Below are 26075 nucleotides of genomic sequence, written 5' to 3'. Positions count from 1 at the left end.
ACTGCAATCTGTTCACCTTGTTCAAAATGCCAAACAGCAGAAAAGCAGCAAGTGCTACTTTAAATAAAAAACTATTTAATTAGCAGAATTCTGGTGAGAGAACTATAACAAATATCCTACTGCTCCTTTAACGCTTTCAAAGATCAAAGGCAACTACTTTGGCTTAAAAATTAAATTACTGAAACACAATAAAACTTGTACCTTTTAACATAAGCACTTTAGATTAGACTAGATTGTTATTCAAATGTGTGGCTGCTAAGGGCTCACAACATCAGATATATAAATTCTACAATAGGTAACCATTTTATTTGGGTAAAGGAAGAGTATAAATGCTTTTAATAACATACATTTTACAAATCTGTCTCCATAAACCTATTTTACTTTTCCTCACTCCTCACCATATTGGTGCCCTTTATTAAATGGAAACAGCATTTTTAAATTTTTAACTTCCATTCTTTGAAGCAGATATGCTGATTAGGTGGTGTCTGAGCCAAGGGAACCAATAGGAAGACAAAGAATTCAACACAAATTGGTTCAACGGATATGCACATTCACATCACAAGTCAGTGAAATGGAGACGCTCAATATCAGGTTTAAGGACATAATATATTAAATGCCAGTAAGACCAAGCAAACACTGATTTTTTTTCAGGCCAACAAAGGTATAAGAGAAGGGCTTGTGCCTTTATCCATGCCTACAGATGGTTTGCATCTAATGTTTTCTAGCATATATTTGCATTTTAACCTTTGTTGCGTACTGACAACAGCAAATGCAAATTACAGATACTACCTTGTACAGACTGCTAACAAGCTCTACATCAATACAGAAAGTCAATAAATGCAGCAGAATGGTCACTGTTGATGGTTTTGAGTGCCTATCATGAGTAAATTTTAATGCTTTTATGTAATATTTGCAGGACCATCTCAACAAGATTCATATTGCTTGAAATGATTTTAAAAAATCAATTAAATACAACTACGTGGACTTATTTGCCATGCGGTACACTTTGTACAGTTGCCTCAAAAAGCGGCCAACAGTCCCCGCATTAATTTCTAATTTAACATACTCTTCCTCTGGTAAATGCATACACCTATAAAGATAATGCTGAACACATAAATGTTAAATGCTACAACATTATATACTCAGGTAAGCAGCCTGAAGAACATGCTCCTAGACCTACACCAATGTCAGTTGAATGTTCAGTCAGAACTAAGAGCCAAGATGAAATAAGCTTAATCGTTGCTTTTTGAGAGGGAAGGAGAGAAATACTCAGCTTTTCTAATGATTTGCTACCTGACTGAATACAAAAATATCTACTGTTAGGCGGAAAAGCACAATGAACTTGCTCTTTCACTGCATTACCAAATTAGAACATTGATGTTTATTTCTTGTAAGCGTTTAGATTTTATTTTGTTCCTGTTGTGTAGCAAAATCATAGTAGTTGGGAAGGGAAAGAAAGAATGCATAAAAGGAAAGTAAAAGCACTTCCTTTTGACAAAGTAAGCTCTTATTTTTGATGTATATGCGCCATTCACTCTAATGCATTGTATTTGTTATTTTGGAATATAAACTCGATCATAACTAATTTAACCTGGGACTTGGAATGTTAATAATGATTGCAAAGTGATTTATGAACCCATTAGCTCTCAGAAGTAAAATCATTTACAATTTATGAAAAGTGTAATGAAAGAGTCAATTGAATCGTTCAAATAACTTTGGCACAGTATTATTAATTAGTATAACTGTCCAGATAGGGCATAAGTTTTAAATAACATGGCGTACATGTTTTTGTTTGACAGCTCACGAGACATTTCTCTTCTTTTTTGGTCCAATCTACTCCAGCTTTGTCCTTGAGTACAGAGTATAACTGTGTCTCATACTTGGCATCTTTCACACTAACACAAGTCTTTCGCAAGATCTCCAAGTCAACAGATTGGTCTTTAATTTGTCTATTGTCAAGTCTTGAAGGCAACTGAATATCCCATTCAGATTCTGATGAAAAGGTATCTGTGTGAAATGTGCTATTTTTAAAGGAAGATTGATATAAGTTAGTTTGATTGACAGAATTTTTACATCTACTGTCATCCACTTGAAAATCAGCTTTTGTACATAGGAGAGCATCAGATCCCAAAGATTTCTGGCCATTGAAGTTAAAGGAAGAAAGTAACTGCATTGCAGTATATCCTGCTACATTTGACTGTTCAATTTCTTTATTTGTGTTTTGAATTTCAGCTTCAACATCACAAACAACTCGATTGCTTTGAGAAGTCAAGCTTTCCATATTTTGAAGAGGGGACAGCAAATCTTTTTCAGCTTGAATGATCGCTCCGCTTAAAGGAATGGCAATTTGCTCTCCAAAATGCAGAGGTCCCCTGGGTTGATCAAGTCGATCAGCTGCAGATGTGGTATTTGCTAAGTTGCTTGGTTTTTCTTCTGAATCCAAAATGACGATTTGTGACTTCCCCCAGTTTTCACATTCACCTTTGGCTCCACTGCTTTGCAAGTTTACAAGTCTTTCTTTACTCATCAAAAGCCTGTGTAAACTGAAATTGCCAGTTAAATCAAAATGCTCTCCCATGGAGATGTTTTCTTCTGCATGTTCATTGAACATGTTCTTTTCAACACAAGAATGAGCAGAAGTTTTATTCAGATTTGATGAATAAAGCAATTTGGTATGTGGTTGAAAAATGTGTTCATTGAAATTACTGGTAAGGCAATTGCCACTTTTAGGGCAAGAGAAACTATCACATACACCAGTCAAATCATCCAATCTGCATTTTGGGCTTCTCTCAATTTGCGATTTGGTGTTGTCAGAGCGTTTGCGTTTTTTAAAACTATAGTTGGTATTTGTTGTAATTATATCACAAGCAGCCTTCCATGAGTTAGGAATTGCCCCTACACAATACGAAGTTTCATACGATGTACATTTCACATGCTCTTCTTCATCTGAAATTTCACCTTTGTCAGCACCGCATGTTTTTTTTTGCACAATACTAACTTCACCTATTTGTTCATTAACAATGTAGCAAGTTGTTCTCTCTGCTGATATTCCTGCGTTGAAGTCTAGTAAAATACAACCTGGGGGTTTTACCTCCAACTGTTTAGGGCATGCAGTTATTTGACTCAGGGAGCTCAAAGATGCCAGTTCATGTTCCTGCTGAAGGGGGCAGGATCTGTGTCCATTAAGTTCCAGGCTTTCTGCAGTTGGCTTATCTATTGTTTTATCAGATTTCACATGGTGCTCATCAGTTCTTTCCAGATTTTTTACAGGAAGGTTTATCTGTTGGCTTGCAGCCATAGGCTCAAGTGGACATCGGTCTTCTCCAAGGACAAAGTCATTAACAGCCTGTATCGATTTTGCACACATTTTGGACAGTAAAATTCCAGAGCTTGAAGCAGGTTTCATGGATCTGAAATAAAAATATAAACCTACATGAACATACAGGTGTAAAATTCAATATACCTGAAATCTTGCCATTGTCCTGTATAATTTTTACGTGAAGTTGATGCTAAGAGTTCCAACTCCTGCATTTTGGAATTTTAATTATTCAATTTGTTCACCATTTATCAATTTCAACAAATGCCACAGTGTTCATAGGGAAAAAAAATCCTCATTTAGACACAAAACAGATTATTTTCTAATCTTTTGGAGTTTGCCTTTATTTTAAAATGGGGAAACAAAACACCTCGAGTATTTATTTTTAGAATTATAGACTGATCCAGGCAAAGGGATACAAAAATGGTTATGACACAGAAACAGACCATTCAGCCCAAACAGTCAGCATTGACCCATACAAGTGAGTAGTTCTTATCATATTTATCCACCCTGTCTTTATATTTATTCAATCCCACTTTCATAAAGTGACACTTCTGGTACATGCGAATAAATGCAAAAGGTAAAGGAGCCAAAGGCACAGATCCCTTGGTTGATAAAGGAAAGGGAGAATCTGATGAAACAAAAAATGATGTATATTGGGTGAATTGTACATTTGGAAATCAGGCTAAATATAAGTTGTGGGGGGGAATAGATGTCAAAGAGAGGATGTGAGAATAGAATGTCAGTGAACACAGAAGGAAACCCAGAATACTAACTGGCGTAGAAACATTAAGTATGTAGAAAGAGGTGGGGTGGGAGTCTATTAAAGACAGATCATAAGAAATGGGAGCAGTAAGCCAGTGAATCCACCAAGCTTGTTCCACATTCAGTAAGATCACAGCTGATCTGACTGTGGTCATCACAGCTATCTTTTATTTGCCAGAGAGCCCTTAACATCCTTGTCAATCAAATATCTGTCGAACTCATTCAGTGATTCTGCTTCGAAAGCCAATGATCTAAGAAAATAAATTCCTTTGCATCTCTGTCTTAAACTGGAGTCATTTTATTGTCAAATTGTATCCCCTTGTTCGAAGTTTGCCAACAAAACATGCTTTCAGCACCTATGCTGGTAAGCTACCCTGGAAGCTTCTATTTTTCATTAAGATCACCCCGATTCTCTTCAAATTAAAAAAATAAAATTAGTGTAATTAGTTCAACCTTCCCTCGGAGGACAACCCCTTCATCCTGGTAAATTGCCTACTGAATTCCCTCTGAACTACAAATGCAAATATCTGTCTCTCTTAAGTAAGGAGGCAACAATTAAAAAGCTAATATCAGTAATGATAAACATAAAACTACTGCATTGTCATTGCTACAAATCAGAGGTTTTATAAGATTATGTTTTGGGATTGGATGGAATGAAGAAATAACAAAAAGTGACCGGTTCCAAACTCTGCTGACAGCAAGTCTCAGTGGTTTGGAAAATGCAAGGTTTTCATACCTGTAACTAATGACAAAAACAGCTGTTAATCTCCAAAGTTTAAGGTATGAGGTATGTCAGGTTTTGGAAATGGTTCTACTTCTATATAAAGTTGGGAGCTTGAAGATTGACTAATTATAATTTCTACCTGGATGCAAGGTCTATTTGATTCACAGTAGCACAGGGATAGGCTGCGAGACGGGAGAGTTGAGAGTGTGGTGCTGGAAAAGCACAGCAGGTCAGGCAGCATCTGAGCAGCAGGAGAGTCCATTGGAAGCCCTGTCAGTTTATAGGGTGCTTTACTAAAAATATCACTAAACCCTATACTTTATTGAAGATTCTGTCAGAATGAGACAGGGAGAGTCAAAAAAAGGGGCAGCAAGTAATAACAGACAGCTTGTGCTCGGATTGGAGAGATCAAACGAGTGAGGATTTAATCAACACTGGAAGACTCACCAAATGTTTTGGGAGCCTTCATCAAAAAGCCAGTTCAGGGATTAGAAGTTACTTTCGATTAATTCATATGTTATGCATATTGCTGTTTCGACCACCACTTATCAACATCCCTAATTGCCCTTGAGAAGGTGGCAAATCAGCAATCAGTTGATCTATAGGGGTAATTCATAGTGGTAGGTACACAGGCAGTGTTGTTATAAAAGGAATTCCAAGATTTTGACCCTGGGATGTTGCAGGAACAACACTATGGTTCCAGGCCACATAGTGCAAGCTTGGAGAGGAGCTTGCAAGTTGTGGTGTTCGCATGCATCGGTTGCCCTTCTAGGTAGCAGATCTTGTGGTTTAGCAACAAGTATTTGGTACACATTGCTGCCATTCTACACCATTGATGGACGAAAAAAATGTTGAAGGTATTGGATGGGGTGCTAGTGAAGCAGACTGCTTCATCCCGGATGCTGTTGAACATCTTGCATGAAGTTGAAGTTGCACTCATTTGGGCCAGTGGAGAGTATTCCATCACTTTACTTGCACTTTAATGGCAATCTTTTGGGAATGTGGAGTTGAGTTTCTCACTGCAGAACCCCTAGTTTGCTCTTGTGACTGTAGCTTTATGTAACAAATTTAGTTGTTTTGTCACTCGTAACTTCCTATATTTCGAATTTGGAGGATTAAGCAATGGTTATGACACACAGTTAAGGCAGATGGTTAGATTCTCTCTTGTTGAAGATGATGATTGCCTGGCATTTGTGTAGCATGAATATTATTTGCTACTCAGCTCAAGCCTGGATGTTGTCAAGGTCATGATGCATATAGACATGGACTTGTTTGGTATGTGTGGATTTGAATATGGTACCAACATCATCAGATCATCTTCAAAACATTTTCAAAACTTTAAATTTAGTTTTTGTCTTTCAAAGAGATCATGCCATTGTAAAAATCCACCTGGTTCATTAACGCACTCTCATCCTTACCTAATCTGTCAAATATGTAACTCAGAAATGTGGTTGTCTTTTAACTGCTACGGGTAATGGCCTAGCAAACACTCAATTCTATCAAAGAAAGGAGATTGCCATCATCTTCTCAAGGGCAACACATGCTGGTCTTGCCAGCAGGATTTTTCTTTACTCCTCAACATCTCCTTTTGTCCTTTAAGAGAGTCTCCCTATGAAACTACTGCTTGCTGTTTTGGACTCATTTCAAATAGTAATCTAACCTCTTTCCAATAAGGCCCAGAAGACTTGGCCAGCACTATGTTATTTGAGGATCTTTAGTCATCATTGAAAAATACAATCCTATTTTGAAGATGAAATGCAATATATTTTGTGGTGGCAATTATTCCCATATATTTTAAAGTCGAAAACTAGAAGTTCTGTTTTATAATTTGACAGTGACTCAATACGTTCAAGTGGTGTGAGGGAATTTATAAAACAACAAAATTTTCTGTTTAACAGTATCCTATAAAATATTTTTAATAAACACTGCACAAAATTGTTCGAGAGTCAAATATATATAAAAGAGTCTTACCGATGGGTGTATCCATCACTTTGGTACTCTACAAATTCATTTTCTAATTGAGATATAATATTGTCAAGGGCTGCAAACTGAGAGGGGTCACTGGCAAAGTCTTGGTGCTGCTTGGAGAGAAGATGCTGCAAAAGAAAAGTCCATCAAATGTTTAACCTTTCCTACTTTGTTTTTTGTTTAAAAAAATGTTGTAACCACAAACTCAATTAGTGATAACCAATTAGTTCAGCACTAGAAAGTAGAACCCAAATAATACCCTGACTTTTATGTCTAGCATAGTAATACATTAAAAACTTTGGCTCAGATGTTGCAATGAAGTGAGGCAATCCTCACAAACCAAGAAACAACCGGCCAATAAGTTCTCTCTGGTGATGATTTCCCCTTGCCTGATGAGGATCAGTGAGGATCTGGCACCACATTACAGGATCTGGTAACTGTGATATAACCAAGAAGGGCAAGTAACCAATCCCATTGAAGTATACTCTCAGGCAGCAGATGAGAAAGTTTAAACCGTCAATTTTCTTCTCTTTTAATTTTTTTGAAATAATACACATGGAACTTTATTTGAAGTTCAAAGTGAAAATATTTAAAACATGATATAATTTGGTGAAATTTAACATTTAAGAAATATAAAACTATTTGCTCAGGATCAGTGTTGTTTTTATTTAAATCATTTTGGACACAGGTTTGCTCGCTGAGCTGGAAGGTTCGTTTTCAGATGTTTCGTCACCATACCAGGTAACATCTTTAGTGAACCTCCGAATGAAGCACTGGTAGTGTAACCTGCTTTCTGTTTGGATGTTTGGGTTTCATTGGGAATCAAGGGTTATAGGGAAAGGGAAGGAAAATGGAGTTGAGGGTTATCAAATCTGCTGTGATCTTACTAAATGGTAGAGCAGCCTACTTTTACTCAGATGTTTATGGTCTTAAAGTGGAGCCTCGAAGTCAGTGGAGCAACGAGGATGAAAGCGATCATGCCAGAAATGTTTAGTTTAAAATGGCAACAGGAAGTTATTGACAAAGCAAGACACTTTTGAAAGAAGATAAAACAAAAGTGCGATGTCAGAGGAAAATGGGCAAGTTTGTTGGTAAAATTTCTCTTTTTATTCCCTCTCTAAACCAGGAAATCAAGAATTTAAGTTAGATATAATACTAAATAAATTAATAAAAAGCAGGTTTAGAGGCAATAAATAAAATTGGTAATTTGAACAGGTGCAAAGTATATATTAAAAGAGCGAATGAAAATTACTTAGATGATGGGATGGGTGAGAGATATTGTTTGCAATTCTACATCATGAGAGACATGGCTTTGGACAGTGCTGGGAGTGTGACACTTTAAAGTTTACAGTTCAGCTTTAGGCACTAATGTGAATAATAATGTACATGAGAGAACAGCAAGGGTAGAAATGCAGTTGTTATTGTTTGCATAATTATCTGTACCTGTCAGAGTCCACAAGTTGCCAAAGAATATAATGCATAGGAGTGTGTAGGAATAATACATAGAATTAATAATGCACAGGAATATCCTGCAAAGGGAAGAGGTGAGCCAGATGTTGTGGTACGTTATCATCAGCAGCATAGAAAAGCAGGGATTACGGTCTAAATCATATTTTCATGAACTATAGAGAAAATCAAATAGTAGTATCTCAAAAAATAGAAATATCTAAATTACACCCTCTGCGAGTGAGAATGGAAATATTAAGATCTAGAAAATCAATTTGTCACTTCAGGGAGTGATGCAGAAGGGAGGATTGCAGATTCATGGGGCATTAGGACCAGATCCGAGGCAGGATACACCTATTAAAATGATGTAGTCATTTCCTTGTCATGGAACCAACATGATTGGGACCAATGTGCTTGCAGCAAAGTTCACTTGGGTTGTTCTGGTGAATTTAAATTATGTAAGCACTGAGAAACCAACACAGAAGTAGAAAGGAGGAATACAACATTAAGGGGTGAGAGCTTGGATAGTAGGTGAGAAGAAAGCAGTACCATATTAGATGTGTGCAGACTGAGAAGGAGTCTGATGAATACTAAGTCAGACTCACAAAACGCATAATATAGCGGTTTTATGTTGCACATTTTAAGCACAATTAACTACGTAGGCACATCATGTACTGTCAAGGGGAGCATGTCTTAAAAAATGGAGGGGTTTGGGCATTTAATATTCAAATGTTCAGAGAAGGAAGGGATGAAAGAGAGGACGTTCTGGAAAAGACAAAGACAGAACCTATTTGGTTACAATTGAGAAGCAGAAAAGGGGATGATCACACTGTGAGGTGCATTTAAAGGGTTTCAAATAATAAGAGATACAAAAGTAAATCTGTAGAGGAATCACAGAAATGTGCAAAAACCATAGAGTTGAGAGTTTGGGGGATTTAAGTCACCCAAATATTATTTTGGATATTGGGAATAAAGGCTACGGAAGATGATCAATTGTGAAAAACGTGTTTGAGCTTGCTTGACTAGTATGTCCTTAGTCCAGTTAGGAAGGAGGCATTGCTAAAACAGGTGCTGTGGAATGAGGTGGCTAACTGGACCTAGAATGCACAGAGGGTCACTGTATTTTAAAATATAGATTACCGCTGAATTAGTAATTAACATAGAGCAAAACTTCAATATTGGATGAGTAAACTTGAACAGAATGAGAGCAGAGCTAGCCAGGGTGAAATGGAACACTGGAGATTTTTAAGGAATTGGGGTTTTAGAAACAGACTTGGTTCATTCCAACGAGGTGGAAAAGATAAAGGAATCCGGATCAGGGCCTATTATAAAATGGGGAGGGAAGAGAATGAATGTGACTAAACAGAAACAAAAAAATGGGCATGACACATATCAGTTGAATTCTGCAAGAAAGAATCAGGCCAACTACAGTAATTTGAAAGGAGCGGGAAATATGACTGGCCAAGAGAGAATTAGGATAGAAAGCCAAATAACATAGAAGGAAACCTATAAATCTTCAATTCACACGTAAATAATAAAGGTATTAACAGGTGGGGTGGGGTTCATTAGGCAGGAGAGGGTGATATATGCTTTGAGGTGCAGTGTAAGCTGAGAATATTTAAATACTTTGTATTTGTTTACTTAGGAAGCTGATGCTGCCAAAATATTGGTAAAAGTGGCAGTGGTAAAGTATTGGATGGGATATGGACAGGGTGATCTGAAGGATGTATTGGAAAGGATATATTGGAAAGGCTGGCCTGTCTCCTAGTCTAGGTGATTTACATCACAGCTTGCAATAGGAAATGAGATGGAGATGGTGGAATGGTTTGCCTTTAATCTTATCTTCCCTTTATAATGGGAAGTGTAGCACATGTGATACCTTAATTAAAAAGAGAATGCAGTGACATTTCAGTAATTACAGCTGGTCACTTTAACATCAGCAGTAGGCAAGATTTTATAAATAAATCAGGGGGAAAAAAAAAACAATCAGCGGGAACTTGATCTGAGAGATTGGAGTTAATTAAGGAGAAGTGGCATGGGTTAGTGAAAGGTAGATTGTGCTTCATTGATCCAATTGAACTTTTTGATGAAATGAGAAAGTTGATTAAAGGAAAGCAATGGACAATTCCTTTATGGATTTTATAGAAATATTTGATAAAGTACCACATAAAAGGTAGGTTAACAGATCTGAGCCTCATAAGATTGTCAGTGTCCAATTGGAGTTTTAAAAATTGGCTTAATGGAACAGTGAGCTGTGACAGCTGCTTTTCAGACTGGAGAATGGCAGACTATGCTGTTGTCAAAGGTCAGTGCTTAGACTAGTGTTTTAGATCATAAGATATTTGAGCTGAATTAGGCCATTCTGCTCATTGAATCTGATCTGCCATTTGATCATGGCTGATATGCTCCTCAACCCTACTCTCCTGCCTTCTCGCTGTAATCTTTGATCCCTTTACTAATCAAGAACCTATCTATCTATCTCTGTTGTTGTGGTTCTGTTCGCCGAGCTGGGAGTTTTTGTTGCAAACATTTCGTCCCCTTTCTAGGTGACATCCTCAGTGCTTGGGAGCCTCCTGTGAAGCGCTTCTGTCATGTTTCCTTCGCCATTCATAGTGGTTTGAATCTACCGCTTCCGGTTGTCAGTTGCTGTCCGCTGCAGTGGCTGGTATATTGGGTCCAGGTCGATGTGTTTGTTGATAGCCTGTTCTATGATTCTATCACCATAGTACAGAACAGGACCACACACCGCAAAAAAATGCCACTAAAAGAAAAAATGGCCAAACTAACACACAATGAAGAGGACACCACAACACACACCTGGGTTAAAAACCTCTCCCACAGATAGCTCACAGACACGGAAAGAACAATACTGGCCAAGGGACTCAATTACAACCACAAGGACGCTAAGACAGCAGACTTCCTAGCAGCACTAGAATGCACACTCAGCAACAATGGATTGACAGAAGAGACACAACAAAAGGTGAGACAAAGTATCGTACCTATGATAATAAGGAAAAGACAAACACACAACCTCAACACCAAGGAGAGGGAAGCACTAAAATCACTAAGAAACGATAAGAACATAATCATACTACCAGCAGACGGTCATACTGGACAAAGCAGACTACATCCAAAAGGCACAATAACTACTTGCAGATACCAACACCTACCAAAAGAGGGAGTCTGACCCCACCCCACAGCTCATCAATAGGATAAACAACACACTGAGGAATCTACAAAAAAAAAGACAGATAGATAACCAGGTTTGACCTACAAAAAATGAAACCTGAAAGCAACACCACCCCCAGATTCTATGGACTATCTAAAGTACACAAACCAGACATCCCACTCAGACCCATAGTATCACTACCAGGGACACCATCACACAAACTGGCTAAAGAGCTACAGCAGAAACTGAAACACCTGATCAGCGGATCCAGACACTATACAGTCAACACAGGAATTCTTGGACATCATCAGAAATATACACATAGACAAGGAAGAAACCATGGTGTCATTCGATGTAACGGCACTGTTCACCTCTATCGACAAAACCCTAGCCAGAGAAACAATATCCAAACTGCTGGACATACAGAACAGACAACAGGACGTTGAACCTATTAACAAAGACGGCATACTTAAACTACTGGACCTGTGCCTCACAACACACTTCACACTCAACAACCAAATATACAAACAAATCAATGGAACACCCATGGGCTCACCGATCTCTGGACTCATAGCAGAAGCAATAATGCAAAGATTAGAACAGTCTTACCGCAAATACAACCCAAACTCTGGGTCAGGTATGTGGACGACACCTTTGTAATCATTAAAAACACAGAAATAGAGAACACACACCGGATCATCAATGCCACACTCACAGGAATCCGATTCACGAGAGAAGAAGAAAAGGACAACCAGCTCCCATTCCTAGATGTGATGGTACAGAGAACACCGAATGAAGAATTCAGCACGAAGGTATACAAAAAAGCCACACACACAGACCAAGTCCTGAACAATGAAAGCAACCACCCCAACACACACAAACGAAGTTGCATCAGGACACTATTCAAAAAGGGCCACAACACACTGCAGTACACCAGAACTGCAAAAAGAGGAAGAAGAGGAACACCTATACAAGGTATTCACCAAAAACGGATACCCACGCAATTTCATCAGCAGATGCCTAAGGGAAAGACAACAGAATGAGGACATGCCGCAACCCAAAGGACTAACCACACTACCATACATCAGGAGCATTTCCGAACTGACAGCCAGACTGCTGCGAACACTAAGACTCGTAACAGCACACAAACCAACAGCCACTCTCAGACAACAACTCACCAGGAGCAAGGACCCGATACCCAGCATGAGCAAAACCAACATAGTATACAAAATCCCATGCAAAGACTGCACAAAACACTACATAGGACAAACTGGAAGACAGCTAACAACCTGCATCCATGAACACCAACTAGCCACAAAACGACACGACCAGCTATCCCTAGTAGCGCCACACACAGACGACAAACAACATGAATTCGACTGGGACAACACTACTATTATAGCGCAAGCCAAACAGAGAACAGCCGGAGAATTCCTAGATGCATGGCACTCATCCATAGATTCTACCAACAAACACATCGACCTGGACCCAATATACCGGCCACTGCAGCGGACAGCAACTGACAACCGGAAGTGGCAGATTCAAACCAGTATAAATGCCGAAGGAAACATGACAGAAGCGCTTCACAGGAGACTCCCACACACTGAGGATGTCACCTAGAAAGGGGACTAAAATTTTGCAACAAAAACTCCCAGCTCGGCAAACAGAACCACAACAACGAGCACCCGAGCTATAAATCTTCTCCCAAACTTTGACTCTCTCTCTTTTAAAGACACTCAATAAAGTGGCCTCCACAGCCTTCCATGGCAATGAGTTCCAGAGTCACCACCCTCTTTCTGAAGAAATTGCTCTTCATCTCCGTTCTAAAGAATCATCTCTCCGCTCGGAGGCTGTGCCCTCGAGTCCGAGAGAGAGTGTGTGAGTGTGTGAGTGTGTGAGTGTGTGAGTGTGTGAGAGTGTGAGAGTGTGAGAGTGTGAGAGTGTGAGAGTGTGAGAGTGTGAGAGTGTGAGAGTGTGAGAGTGTGAGAGTGTGAGAGTGTGAGAGTGTGAGAGTGTGAGAGTGTGAGAGTGTGAGAGTGTGTGTGAGAGTGTGTGAGAGAGTGTTTATATTAATTGACTTCAGTCATGGAATGTAAAATAACTTATCTAAACATGTCAATGTCTCCAACCTTAGCAGTACAGTTGATAGAGAGGATAATATACTAATCGATTACAATAAACAAGCAAAGTGGCCAGACAAGTGGCAGATGGAATACAGAGAGGCATTCTGGTCTAAATTGCAGAGTTCCAAGAACTGAAAACAGCAAAAGGCCTCAGGACGCATATATTTCAAAATTTGCAAAGTCTATTTATTGAAAAAGAATAGGTAGCAAAGCAAATGGAATCTTGGGCTTCATAAATAGTGGCATTGAGCACAAAAGTAGGGAGGTTATGCTAAACCTATATAAACAATGGTTATAAGTATAGTTTCGAAGGTAGCAGGGCTATTGTTGCAGTAAAAGTTAAGGTGTGGAATAAAGATGGGAGATGGATCAGGAAGTGAAACAGCAAAGAATCAAGGAAGTAGGCAATTTGTTTCATAAATAAGCATGATGTGAGGTAAAGGAAAGACTGAGTATGGTGGTGGGTGGAGACATAGCCACAGAGGTGAATAGGGAAGTTTGATATAGTGGAACTGTATCTAGAATCTCAGGTCAACATTCTGGGAACATGGCTTTAAATCCAACCATGGCAGATGGTGAAACGTGATTTTAATAAAATCTAGAATAAAAGAACTGTCTAATGGCGACCATGTAGCTATTGCCAACTATTGGAAAGATCCATTTCATTCACTAGTGGCCATTAGGGAATGAAGTGTGTCCTACTTATCTGGTCTGGCTTCAGACCCATAGCAATGTGTCACCTGGGAAATTGGGGGTTGGCCATAAAAGCTGGCCTAGACAGCAATGCCTCCATCCCATAATTATTTTAAAAATAGTCATGGGAAGAGCCTACATCTCATGCACTGTGCAGATTTAAATAAAACTTAATGATCTCTTGCATCTAATATCTAAGATGAGGGTAAGACAAGATTGTTGGTGATGCAGTTCACTTTTTCCTAGCACCAAGGTTATTTTGAACTACTAATCGGATTAGGACATGGAAGGAAATCAAAGTACAACTTGAGGCAGTCATACAATTATGACAATGAATAGCTAAGCTGGTCATTTACCATGCTGACTTGAGGTCATAGACGAGGGAGTTAGAGAGAATCTATGATTAAAATTTATGAAGACAGTTAAAGACAGTGAGACATTAAATTGTGGAAAAGGCATTTTGATCCTATAACAGACATTTTTTGATGTCTCCTCAAAGTTGCATAGGTAAACAGACAAGCAGTAACTGAGAATGTGTCACGCATGGAACAAGATTTGTATCAAAGCAGGTTTCTTTAAGATGTGTAACCACTTAATGCAACAAATGAGAGGCACAAAGGAAAAGAAAATTAATAAATAATGTAGAAAAATGAGATTTGCGCTAATCAGCTTCAAGCTCCTTGTTTGAATTGTGAGCTGGTTATTTAAAAGGTTTAATATGAAAGTGAAATTCCAAGGACCTATTTAGAAGACAAATAGTTAACACCCAGCAGAAGCTCAGAAACCTTCAGATTTTACAGAGAGATTATTCTGCAAAAAACAAAACAGCCAATCTCCCAATGCTCAACAAAAGGAATAAATTATAAAGACTTTATGTGGTCTTATGTTATATGCCATTTAAGTAGATCATACACTTACCTCAACAAGGTTGTAGAATGTCTCATGGCAACATTCACAGAATCGTTGCTGTCGTTTTTTCTCTGTATGCATTGCTGCTGGTTTTGTGAGAGATTCCTCATCTCTCTCACTGTTAGTCATTCTCCAGCCCCTGCCCAATGGAAGCCATTAAAATGGTAATTAATTCCGATTACAAACAAAAAGCACAAGATTAAACCATATTCCAAATGGAATAAAGAAAATAACTATAATGACAAAATATTTTGGTCATGATGGCTATCAGACAATGGCTACAAGTTCAATAAATTAGACCTTTCAGTCTTGCTTCATAACTCAACAAATTGTACATCCTCCCCTGATGATTTTGAGAGAGAAAAATGAGGCAATAGTAATAGATTTTGTGAATGAGGAACTGTAAAGGCTTAATGGTGGTTTACTACAGTGAAACTTAATTGCTGGATGGTCTAGATTATAATAAATTGGGAAGGTTACAGAACAAACTCAATGGCACTTTAGATTAAATATTTAACTGCCATGTATTTAATTAAAAAAGGGGAAATACCTAACTTCTGGGAGTTAAAATTCAAATCATAATACTTACTACAAAGCACAGTAAATCTACATACAAATATTTACCTAAGTTTACTCTTTCCTTGTTCCTGATGTGCATTCTCAGATTTCTTCAGAGGATCAAATGCACTGAATCCTCTACGAGATTCATAGTTAAGTTCTGGATAGCTTATATATTGTTGGTAGAGAGGTCTAAAATGCCTTTATACATACAATTTGTCAACAATTAGAAATAGTTCCACAGATACAACATGATATTAGTTCCTTTAATCAAATTTTTTAAAAACATTGGAAGCTTTACAAGTATGCAGTAAATTATTTCACATAAATCGTAAACACTTTACAATAACTCACTTCACTTTGTCAATGTTTCATTCTTAATGCTGAATATTCTGATTAGACTTTAATAAATACCTATTGTTCAATGGACTAATTCTGAAAGGTGCCCAAATGTTCAATATTCAAGATATAGTTATAAACAAGTTTTAAATGACATAATGCAACCCTTGTATGGACATGATGTCAGTTGACTTACCGACTGGAGTCTTCAATTTTAAGAAAAGGTTGCTTTAGTTTTCCCACTGCTCCAAACACAAATAAAATGAAATACAATTAACAGCAGTTCTAGATCAACAGGAGTTGCTGTACACAGGACCAGCATTGACTAACATGACAATGTTATAACATGAAATTACTTCTTCTCAGGACTAACCATTGATTCTAATTGCACTATGCTGAACACTCATTCAAATCTCAAACTGTTAATACTGTAATTTTCTACAGGCTCTGCTTCAAAACTGGATTGTGGATCAAGCTCAGTCGCATTACAATTCTTATTTCCACAACATGCTATCGTAATTTGGGTGATGCAATCTTTTGAGAATATGATGTAGTACACAATGTATTATTCTGTTACTGAGGACTGATTTTTCTTCAAAACTGTGCAGTCTGACTATTCTTAATTGCCAGCCTTTGATTAGGAGTAGTATTCTTGCCAAAATCAGAAGGTTGCAGGAGCCCAATTATACTTGAACGTATAATTGAGGTTGACATTTCAGTGTGGTACTGAGGGAGTGTTGTACTGTCGAAACTGCGAACTTTCAGATGAGACAATAAACAGTGGCTTTATCTGGCCTTGGGTGGATATAAAAGTTCCTACGGTTCTATTTGAAGAGTACAGGGGTTCTCCTGGATTTCTGGCTATCACGTAATCCCTCAGCCAACACCTAAAGCAGATGATTGATTAATTATTTTTGCAAAATATATTTAGTTTTGCGAAAGTTCAAAATGCTGGCTTTATGACAGTTCAACTGACTACCAAAGTACCTTTGAACTTGGTAGGTATATAATGTTTTACATTTTATGTCCTCCTTTTCTTTAGATGTGATAATTCCATTGTTTAAAAGCAAAAACACTGCACACGCTAAGAACGTGAAAAGAGAAAACCTTGGTAGCACGGAGGTCAAGCTCCAGATGTTGAATGAGAAACAGATTTGATGTCTTAGGTCTTGAACCTCCAATGGTCGTTTGGTGTGGAGTCATAGCGATGTATGGCACAGAACAGACGCTTTGGTCCAACTTGTCCATGCCGACCAGATATCCCAACCTTATCTAGTCCCTTTTGCCAGCACTTGGCCCATATCCTTCTTAACCCTTCCTTCTCGTACATCATTGATAACCTAATAGCCAAAGCAGTTATCTTGATTGGCACTATATTCATTACCATCAACACTCACTCTTCACACCATCAACACTCCTAGGCAGCAACGTGTGCCATCAACAAAATCCATTAAAGTAATTCACCACAGCATCTTTAAAGCACCTTTCAAACCCATAATCTCTATTACGTAGAAGGGCAAGATCTGCAGATACACAGGAATGTAGCATCTGCAGGTTCCCCTCCAAGAATTACATGACCCTGACTTCAAACTATTTTGCATTTCCTTCACTGTTACTATGTCAAGATCCTCAAAGTCCCTTCCTAAAAGCACTAATAGTACACCCATACCACATACTCTGCAGCAGCTCAAGACAGCAGTTCTACACCTTCTAAGGGCAATCAGGGATGGACATTTAATGCTATCAGTGCGGCATATCCCATAAATGAATAATATATATTATAAATTTACATGTCTAGAAATGAGATGGGGTTACTTGTTTCCAAAATTTACCTCGTCACCAATTAAAAGTCAAGGTTTCATTATTTTCACATCTCTAAGAAGTGTAACATTCTGTCGGAGTTTCACTTCTATTTATACTACCATCTTTTATATGGAAATGCATAATACAATGGTCTATTTTAGCCCAACATGTACAGCAGGAAGTCCCCTATATGCAACTAAGCAACTTAGAGTATCTATTATTTTGATGGGGGCATGGAAGCAGCAACAATGTTATGTTTAACAAAAATGAATTGTCTCTACATGTATAGAACATTGCCAATAACCAATATTTACATGTCTATAACCAAATACTGCACAAATAAATTGCCAAATTATTTGTGTCACTGAGCATTAAAAATTACATGCAAAATTCTCAAGTTACGTCATAACTTACCTTTTGTATTCTTGCACATGGGTTTAGGCAAACATCCATTTCCCTGCCAAACACCCACAAATCAATTTATTTGTAGAATGGTACTTATAGAAAGTTTTACTTAAAAACAGAGTTTTAATGTCAAGTACATTTTCCTGCCATCTTAAAAGCTAGCAATGCATTGTGGGTTAATTAAGACTACACACATCAGTGTGACTCATGATATAAAATTTATCAAGAGTTTATAATTTTGCATCTCAGTTTAACCAGTAACTGGTCTTCAGGATTGATATAGTTCTTAGTAACAACTTTACAATTTTAAATAATTTTTACAAAAAGGCTAAACATATAGCAATTAAAGCTTTGATATAATACATGTTTGACTGATCAAAGACCACAGATGGCATGAAGTACTTGTTATCATATTCATTCAAGAGGTTCAGATGACAAAAGAAACAAAAACAAAAATGAAATCATCAATTGACAAATTTTAATTTTGTTTTGAATATTTATATTGTAGACTTGGATTGTGTAGTGATACTATCACTATCTCGGTACATTTCACAAACTTGCTTGTGAAGATAGCTCGTCAGCCAGCATGTTTGACTGTGGCACCCTCTACAGGGGATCTGTGGATTCTTTGAGCAGGATAAACAGCAGGGAGATTCTCCAACCAATATTAATAATCCCTTCAGACACTCAGACCTCAATGCAGGTAGTAAAAATAGCATAAAAAAACTAATTACATTTAAATCATTCTATAGGATTGGATCAGGTTCATTTACTACGCTATTAAAAACTCAGCCACGCCTGATTGTACAAGCCCCAACGTTCATAGCTGCCTTTAGAGCAAGAACAGTGAGTAATTAGCCTAAGTTCACAGCATTACAATGAGTTCTGTGTAGATGCCATCAGCAAAGAATAAAAGCGAGCTGTAGACTCTAATTTAAAGATTTTCATGTTTAATTGGGCATGTTTAAGATGTCTGAGGTTACTTCAGTTTTACTCACTCGTAAATGCAGGTATGATGTTCATGCAGTAAACCTGGGCTATGAAAACAATTACTAACAGCTCTAACACTGCAGCTGTTACACTGATTAACACAGTAGCAACAGTTTAGAGAGTAAAATCGGAAATTGTGGATCTTTAAAACAAAGATTTACCAGGCCAGCATTTTGGCACTTTAGAGATATCTCCTTAAAATGTTGATTGCTTTACTGAAGCTAATGAACACACAAAAAAACTCCATAAATGGCAGAGCGTAATACCTTTGTTCAGAGCTCTCGAAATTGCTGTTCTAACCTTTATTAGTTGAACCACAGGCTGATCAGATACTTCAGATATAAAACATATGTACACATGCAAAACACACCTCAGTTTTTCTGTTGGCATGTAGTAATTTAACACCTCTTTTTTCAAAATGTTCCAGTAGATCTTGGCAGTAGTTAAGGTTTAAAGGCATTTTTTTGAGAGATGGTAATAAAGATTTTTAACAGTTGTCAGAGTACATAAAATTCATGAAAAAAAAACAAAACATTTTTCTGGAGGTTGTGAACTTTCTGTGGCATTGCTCATGAAGGAGGCATTTGATAGAGAGGGACTTTAACTGTGGATACGAGTATTGGTTAAAAATAACAAAATGGTTGGAAATAAATTAGAATGGTATAAAGAATTCAAAACTGAAAATTGGGATGCTGTTTATCGGAAACTTTATCTAATTGTATACAATGATTGATAATTAAAGGGCATTGTTTTTTCAATTTAAAAAACTGAACTATACCAGCTATTTATGACAACTTTACAGTTAGGTAAAAGCATCTCAATATCTACAATCCCTCCCCACCTAGAGGGGCAACAAAATGGCACACTATCACTCAAATTAGCCTCTAGAGCACATACCTGAATATGTATCTCATTTCCATTCCTTCATAGTTGCTGAGTTAAAAAGAAAGCCTGGAATTCCCTGCTCAATAATATTGTAGGAAGAATTTCCATTAGATCAACTACAACAGCTCAAAAGGTAACTTATCACCCTTTTTTTAAGGGCAAGTAGGGACAGCAACTAATACTAACTTTCCTACAAGTGCCAATATCCTAGAAATAAAAAGTAAAAAAGCTTGCAAAATATGCATACTCTATAAGGGTGCATTTAAATTAAGGAAGAAAGCTCATCCCATGAGTGACTACTATTACAAAAATTATGTTGGAATTTCAACAAAGCCAGAAAACATTTTTTAGTTGACAAATTGTAGGTTTCTTTCCCCCAAGGATAGACTATTTTGCTAACATTCTAGGTTGTAGTAGCTATTGCATCTGTTAGTAATTCAGGCTTTTTTTCAATTTCATGTTGAGACATAAATACCCACACTGCATTTGCCACACAGTGGTGGCTTTAAGCTACTACAGATTAACATGCACAGTCGTGCAATTTGTAAATAGCTCAGATACATGGGAACACCATCACTTCAAATTCCCCTCTAAGCCACTCACCGTTCCTTCAGTGTTGCTGGGTCAAATTCCTGGAATTCCCACCCCAGTTGGCATTGTGGGTCAGACCTCAGCAGGTGGATTACAGCAGTTCAAGAAGGAAACTCACCCTACCTTCTCAAAGGCAATTAGGGGCGTGCAATAAATGCTGGCCAATCAGCAGCACCCACATCCCATAAATGATTTTTTAAAAAATTCAAATTAATAATCATATTAAAAATAAAACATAAATGTATTTAACAATACCTTTAATATTATTATGATAATACAAATATGCATACACAATTAGAAAGGATACCATCAAGATGTAGGATTTTCACTCCCCAGGAACGTGCGTTGACCAAAATACTGTTACTACCACCACATTCCTGTCAAAAAGAAACAAAGAATTAGAGGACATTTTGCAGTGTTGTTTTTCCACTTCTGCATTTAAAAGTTACATTAATATGAGTAAACATTTGCTATTTGATAGAATAAACTATATCTGCTACAATTTAGCTAGTTTATTAGCAAGACTTATTTTCAAATCATTTACATTAAATTAAAAATTGATTTACTTCAGAGTAATTCTGTGAAAAGACAAAAATGTTCTATTTTTGTACACATTATTAGAATTGTAAAAATATAACTTCGACACACAAATACTTAAAACTGTTAAGACCAGTTAGCCAAATGAAGCTTTTCTCTCGAATGCTCAAAATATTTGACTTTTGCATTCATCATTTTTCTTTTAGATCTAATAGGATCTAACGATTTAACAGGATCCAAGGTGGGAGCGACACCCCCTGTTGTGGAGAAGCTAAAGGAAGACCAGGGAACTGAGGAATTAAAAGAAAAATACCCTGGAGTTTTTTCAAACTCTATAGTTTGCCTCCAAATAACTAAATAACGAGGAAGTCATTGAGGAGTGGAATAGGTTAATGAGCTCTGTCTCAGGACCATAGAACCAAGTTGAAAGGTTTGTTGCAGCAGAATGAGGACATATGCAGGAATAAGATGGGGAGGCCTAATACTATCGTGCAGGAGGTGGAAGTAGGGAATTCTGTTGTGATAAAACACCACCCCTACAGACTTATTCCTCTCAAAACCACACAGGCCCAGAAGGAAATGGATATGATGCACAATGAAGATATTATCGAACTGAGTCAGTGAGTGGGTTCGCAATAGTGTTAGTTCCCAAATCTGTTGGGACTCAACGATTTTGTGTTGACTATTAGAAGGTCAACAGCGTAACAAAAACGCACTGCTATCAATACCAAGATTGGAGGACTGTATATAAAAAGTTGAACAAGCCACTTCTATCACCAAGTTGGACTTACTTTCTCTGCCAATAACCACACAGTATCAGAGAAAGCAAAAGCATTTGTAACCCCAAATGGGCTACATTAATTCAAACTGATGCCCTTAGGAATGAAGAATGCATCAGCCACATTCCAAAGACTCTCAGAGTTGTGGCCAGATTAACACATTGTACCATTTATCTGGACGATGTAGTGATTTTTAGCAAGTCATGGAAAGATCTCATGGTACAGTTGGCAGAGCTCTTTGAATGATTACAAGAAGCAAAACTGGTAATAAATTTAAAGAAAATAGAATTTGTGAAGGCAGAGGTGATGTTCTTGGGACATAACATCGGTCATGGAAGGTTGACCCCAAGGAACGCGAAGTCAAAGACCATAGAGGAATTTCCATGACATCTTCAAAGGAAGAGGTGCTTTGATTTTGGGATGAAATGGATTCTACCTGAAGCTTGTTCCAAACTTCAGCAACATGGTGGCACGGCTAACAGATTTACTAAAGAAGAACACAAAATCTTGGTGGACAGAAGGTATTTAAGAATTTAAAAGCAGCATTAACGACTGCACCAGTTTTAGCGACACCAAATGTTGTGAAACCCTTCAAAGATGCAATCGCTGCTAGCTATATAGGAGTTGGAACTATACTGCTACAGGAGGATGATTATGGAATTGCATGGCCAACTGGCTACTTTTCAAAGAAATCCGACACCCATCAGAGAAAATACGCTACTATCAAAAAAGAATTATTGAGTTTGGTATGAGCTTTACAACATTTTAACGTTTATGTGATGGATAATGTGTCAGAAACTGTTGTATACAGGGACCACAATCCTCTTATATTCTGGCAAAGATTTAAAGAAAAAAACATAAGACTATTTCGTTGGACAGTTATATTACAGACTTTTAATTTACAAATTGTACATGTTGTGGATCATAAAAATGTGATAGCATTATCTCGGATTTAAAGGAAAATGTATAGATAAGGTTGGACAAATTCCAATGTTATAAGCGTGTGCAGAAATTAGATGAAAAGTATAACTTAGATTAATAACCTATGCATTTTATTGTAATGGGGTTAAAAACTAGAAAAAAATGAAGACATCTTTTCATTATGATGGTTCGTTTTTTTTAAGGGGGGAGATGTTAACAAAGTTGAAGGCATGTACTACATCTTGAAGAAATAGTGAATGCTCTTCTGAATTGAAGAGCTTGCAAGCACCTGTGTATATGACTAGATGGCAGTCCGCGAGTACACTGGCAAATTGAAAATGCAACATTTGACTGTGAAATTGATATGAGTTTTGGTTGCTGTTTTGACAACAATTCAAATTTAACCAGTTTAAATTATGCCCTGGATACTAAAACCCAATCGAGTTTTGAATTTATTGTTTTGCCATCATCAAATCAATGAGACAATCCGATATTGGGGGCACAAAAATGAAGACATTTTGAAAATTGGAGAGAGAGCAATTGCCATTGAGAAAGAAACACAGGGACAGCTAACATTTTGCTCTCTGAGAAATTAGGAAACACTCTCTATCGAAAGAACCTTCTCATATGAAACATAATCGCAGTAAAAGAAAGACGACAATGCAGGGAGATCCTCAGCCACAAGAAGACAGACACAGAAGACAATTTCAAAAGCACACAGCCACTGTTAAGTTGATGTAATTTTAATAAGTGTCTTATTGGAACAGTATATTGTTATAGAGTTGGAGGCAGATATTAAGCAATCAAGAGAAGGGAGGGTGCTTACAGTTATGAATAGTTGTTGTGTAATACTCCCTTTTAGAGTTAAAAATATAAATTGACATTATTTTCTTTAAGTAGTGGAATTTGGGAGTTCCCTGTGACTCATATTTTAACAGGTTACAAGGCAAGGTGAGCTTTTCTGGATGTTTGAATTTAAACAACAGAGGGGTTCACCTCCGTGTTGTAAAATATTTCTTACATTATTCTTGATCACCGTTTCAAGTAATCGTTTTCCCCTGCTGATCTGCATCTGAAAAACAGACTAGTTACAAACATCAGAGCAATGTTTCAGGACAGTAAATGATGTCTTTGGTAGAAATATGGTTGAAAAGTGAAAACACATTCCTTCTCAAGGAAGCCTCACTTCCTACTTAGACCACTCACCAGTTGCCATAACTGGTAACAATTTAGTTCTCACCACTAAATCACACCTTATTTCCTTTCTATTCATTTCAGCATCCTTCCTAGTTGTCTTCTCCTTTTGTCTCAAATTTGAAATCCGTGTTCCTTACTATTCACCCAAAGTTCCACAAAATTTTCAGTGAGATTTCTTCATTGCTTTTCTCCCACACTAATGACACTAAATGATGCTGCACACTTTTGCGATTTAAATCTCAATTCATCCTGTTTTCTCTCTGTTGACTTAACTGCTTTTCTATCCTCCATAACCTGAATACTATACAACCCATATTCACTCTCTTCATCATGCCAACTCTCATGGGCTCAGTATTCCCATAGTCACAATCACAGATAAGGAAATTTCTGAACACATCTATGCATCATCCTCCAGCTACACTTTCGCCTGTCACTCACCCCATCTGAATTCTATTTTCTTTTGTGTCAGTCCCTCAAGCCCAGGGAACACAAAGAATGGTTCTGGTTAAGAACTGCCAGATTGGATTGGTTAATTTAAAAGAAAAGCCACATTTGGTTCTGGCCTTATCTGTTAAAATCATTCCCTGTTCCAGGATCAAAAATAACCACTTTTTTTTTAGTTCATTTACAGATCTAGACACCACTGGCTAGACAATGTCCATTGTTCATCTCTAATTGTCCTACAGAAGGTACTGGCAAGCTGCCTTCTTTAACTGCTGTAGTATTTGGAGTCTAGGGCCACTCAGAGTGCTGTCAGGAACGAATTTCAGGATTGTGAACCAGCAATGCTGAAGGAACATAGATATAGTTCCAAGGCATGACGTTAACAGACTTGAAAGGGAATTTGGAGGTGGTGATGTTCCCTTTCATCCATTCCCTTTGTCTTTCTCAGGGGTGGAGGTCATGGGTTTGGAAACTACTGTTGAAGTTATCTTGGTAAGTGCTGGGTTGCATCCTGTAGATGGCTTGAAATCAAGTTTTGAGTTGCTAGATATGTTCAAAATCTCTAACTCCGGGTACGCACCCGTCCCTCTTGCAGCAGCCTCCTCCTTCCTATCAGTCACCTCTCATGGATGGCATTCTAATACCTAACTCAAGCGGAATCCTTGAAATGGCAGCACAGGCCATTTTCAAATTTTAAAACCAATGCCTAAAGAAAGTTTGCTTGTGCCAATTGGGGGTCAGGTGGGTGGAAGAGTAGAGAGGAGAAAGAGAGATCAAGAAGAATTTGAGCACATCAATAGGATCAAGTTCAACTGGAAATGAATTATGCAACCAAACAGCCTGCAAACAGCTGACTGGGAAGTATATTACCCATGGAATTTAACATTCGCTTCGTTATCCTATGAGAGAAGAGGGTTCAGGGAAAAAAGTGGAAGATTACAGTTTAAACGGTATTATAATCAGCTTCACAATTTTAGCATTATTTCAAGGCGAACTCTGAAAATTTTAATTGTATTCACTTTTAACAGCTGAAAACATCTGCTTACTTTGACCAAATGTAGGAAAATAAAAAAAAATTCCTTGAATATATTTGGCAAACTACTTCAATAAGGTATGACTTGAATATTTTCTGATTTGAGTGTAACTGGTTCTCTACATCTTGAGGCATACACTAAATGTTCAAAGTTTGTGCGAAGATTTGTAACTCGGGTGCTCGTTGTTGTGGTTCTGTTCGCCGAGCTGGAAGTTTTTGTTGCAAACGTTTCGTCCCCTGGCTAGGCAACATCATCAGTGCTTTGGAGCCTCCTGCGAAGCGCTTCTTTGATGTTTCTTCCGGTATTTATAGTGGTCTGTCCTTGCCGCTTCCGGTTGTCAGTTTCAGCTGTCCGCTGTAGTGGTTGGTATATTGGGTCCAGGTCGATGTGTTTGTTGATGGAGTTTGTGGATGAATGCCATGCCTCTAGGAATTCCCTGGCTGTTTTCTGTCTGGCTTGCCCTATGATAGTAATGTTGT

The 26075-nt window shown here is 37.7% G+C and overlaps 1 protein-coding gene across 3 annotated transcripts in view; it reads right to left on the bottom strand.

Moving 5' to 3' along the window:
- Nucleotides 1-1551: 1551 nt before the first annotated feature.
- LOC132830881 (uncharacterized) overlaps nucleotides 1552-26075 on the bottom strand; it is a 46487-nt gene continuing 21963 nt past the window's right edge. Inside the window, exons 4-12 of one of the 3 annotated variants that reach the window (XM_060848796.1) lie at nucleotides 23943-24005; nucleotides 20992-21061; nucleotides 19579-19640; nucleotides 18228-18270; nucleotides 16207-16255; nucleotides 15738-15872; nucleotides 15123-15252; nucleotides 6777-6901; nucleotides 1552-3410 (exon numbers count right to left, since the gene is read on the bottom strand). In XM_060848796.1, coding sequence (XP_060704779.1) covers nucleotides 1730-3410; nucleotides 6777-6901; nucleotides 15123-15252; nucleotides 15738-15872; nucleotides 16207-16255; nucleotides 18228-18270; nucleotides 19579-19640; nucleotides 20992-21061; nucleotides 23943-24005 — 2358 coding nt within the window. In that variant the 3' untranslated portion in view covers nucleotides 1552-1729. The remainder of the gene's footprint in view (nucleotides 3411-6776; nucleotides 6902-15122; nucleotides 15253-15737; nucleotides 15873-16206; nucleotides 16256-18227; nucleotides 18271-19578; nucleotides 19641-20991; nucleotides 21062-23942; nucleotides 24006-26075) is intronic. The other 2 variants (XM_060848797.1, XM_060848798.1) reach the window with 2 other exon arrangements.

This window comes from Hemiscyllium ocellatum, chromosome 32, assembly GCF_020745735.1.
Source record: "Hemiscyllium ocellatum isolate sHemOce1 chromosome 32, sHemOce1.pat.X.cur, whole genome shotgun sequence".
Classification (NCBI taxonomy): domain Eukaryota; kingdom Metazoa; phylum Chordata; class Chondrichthyes; order Orectolobiformes; family Hemiscylliidae; genus Hemiscyllium; species Hemiscyllium ocellatum.
The sequence above is the reverse complement of the archived record's forward strand: the minus strand, read 5'-3'. Positions and strand labels throughout refer to the sequence as shown.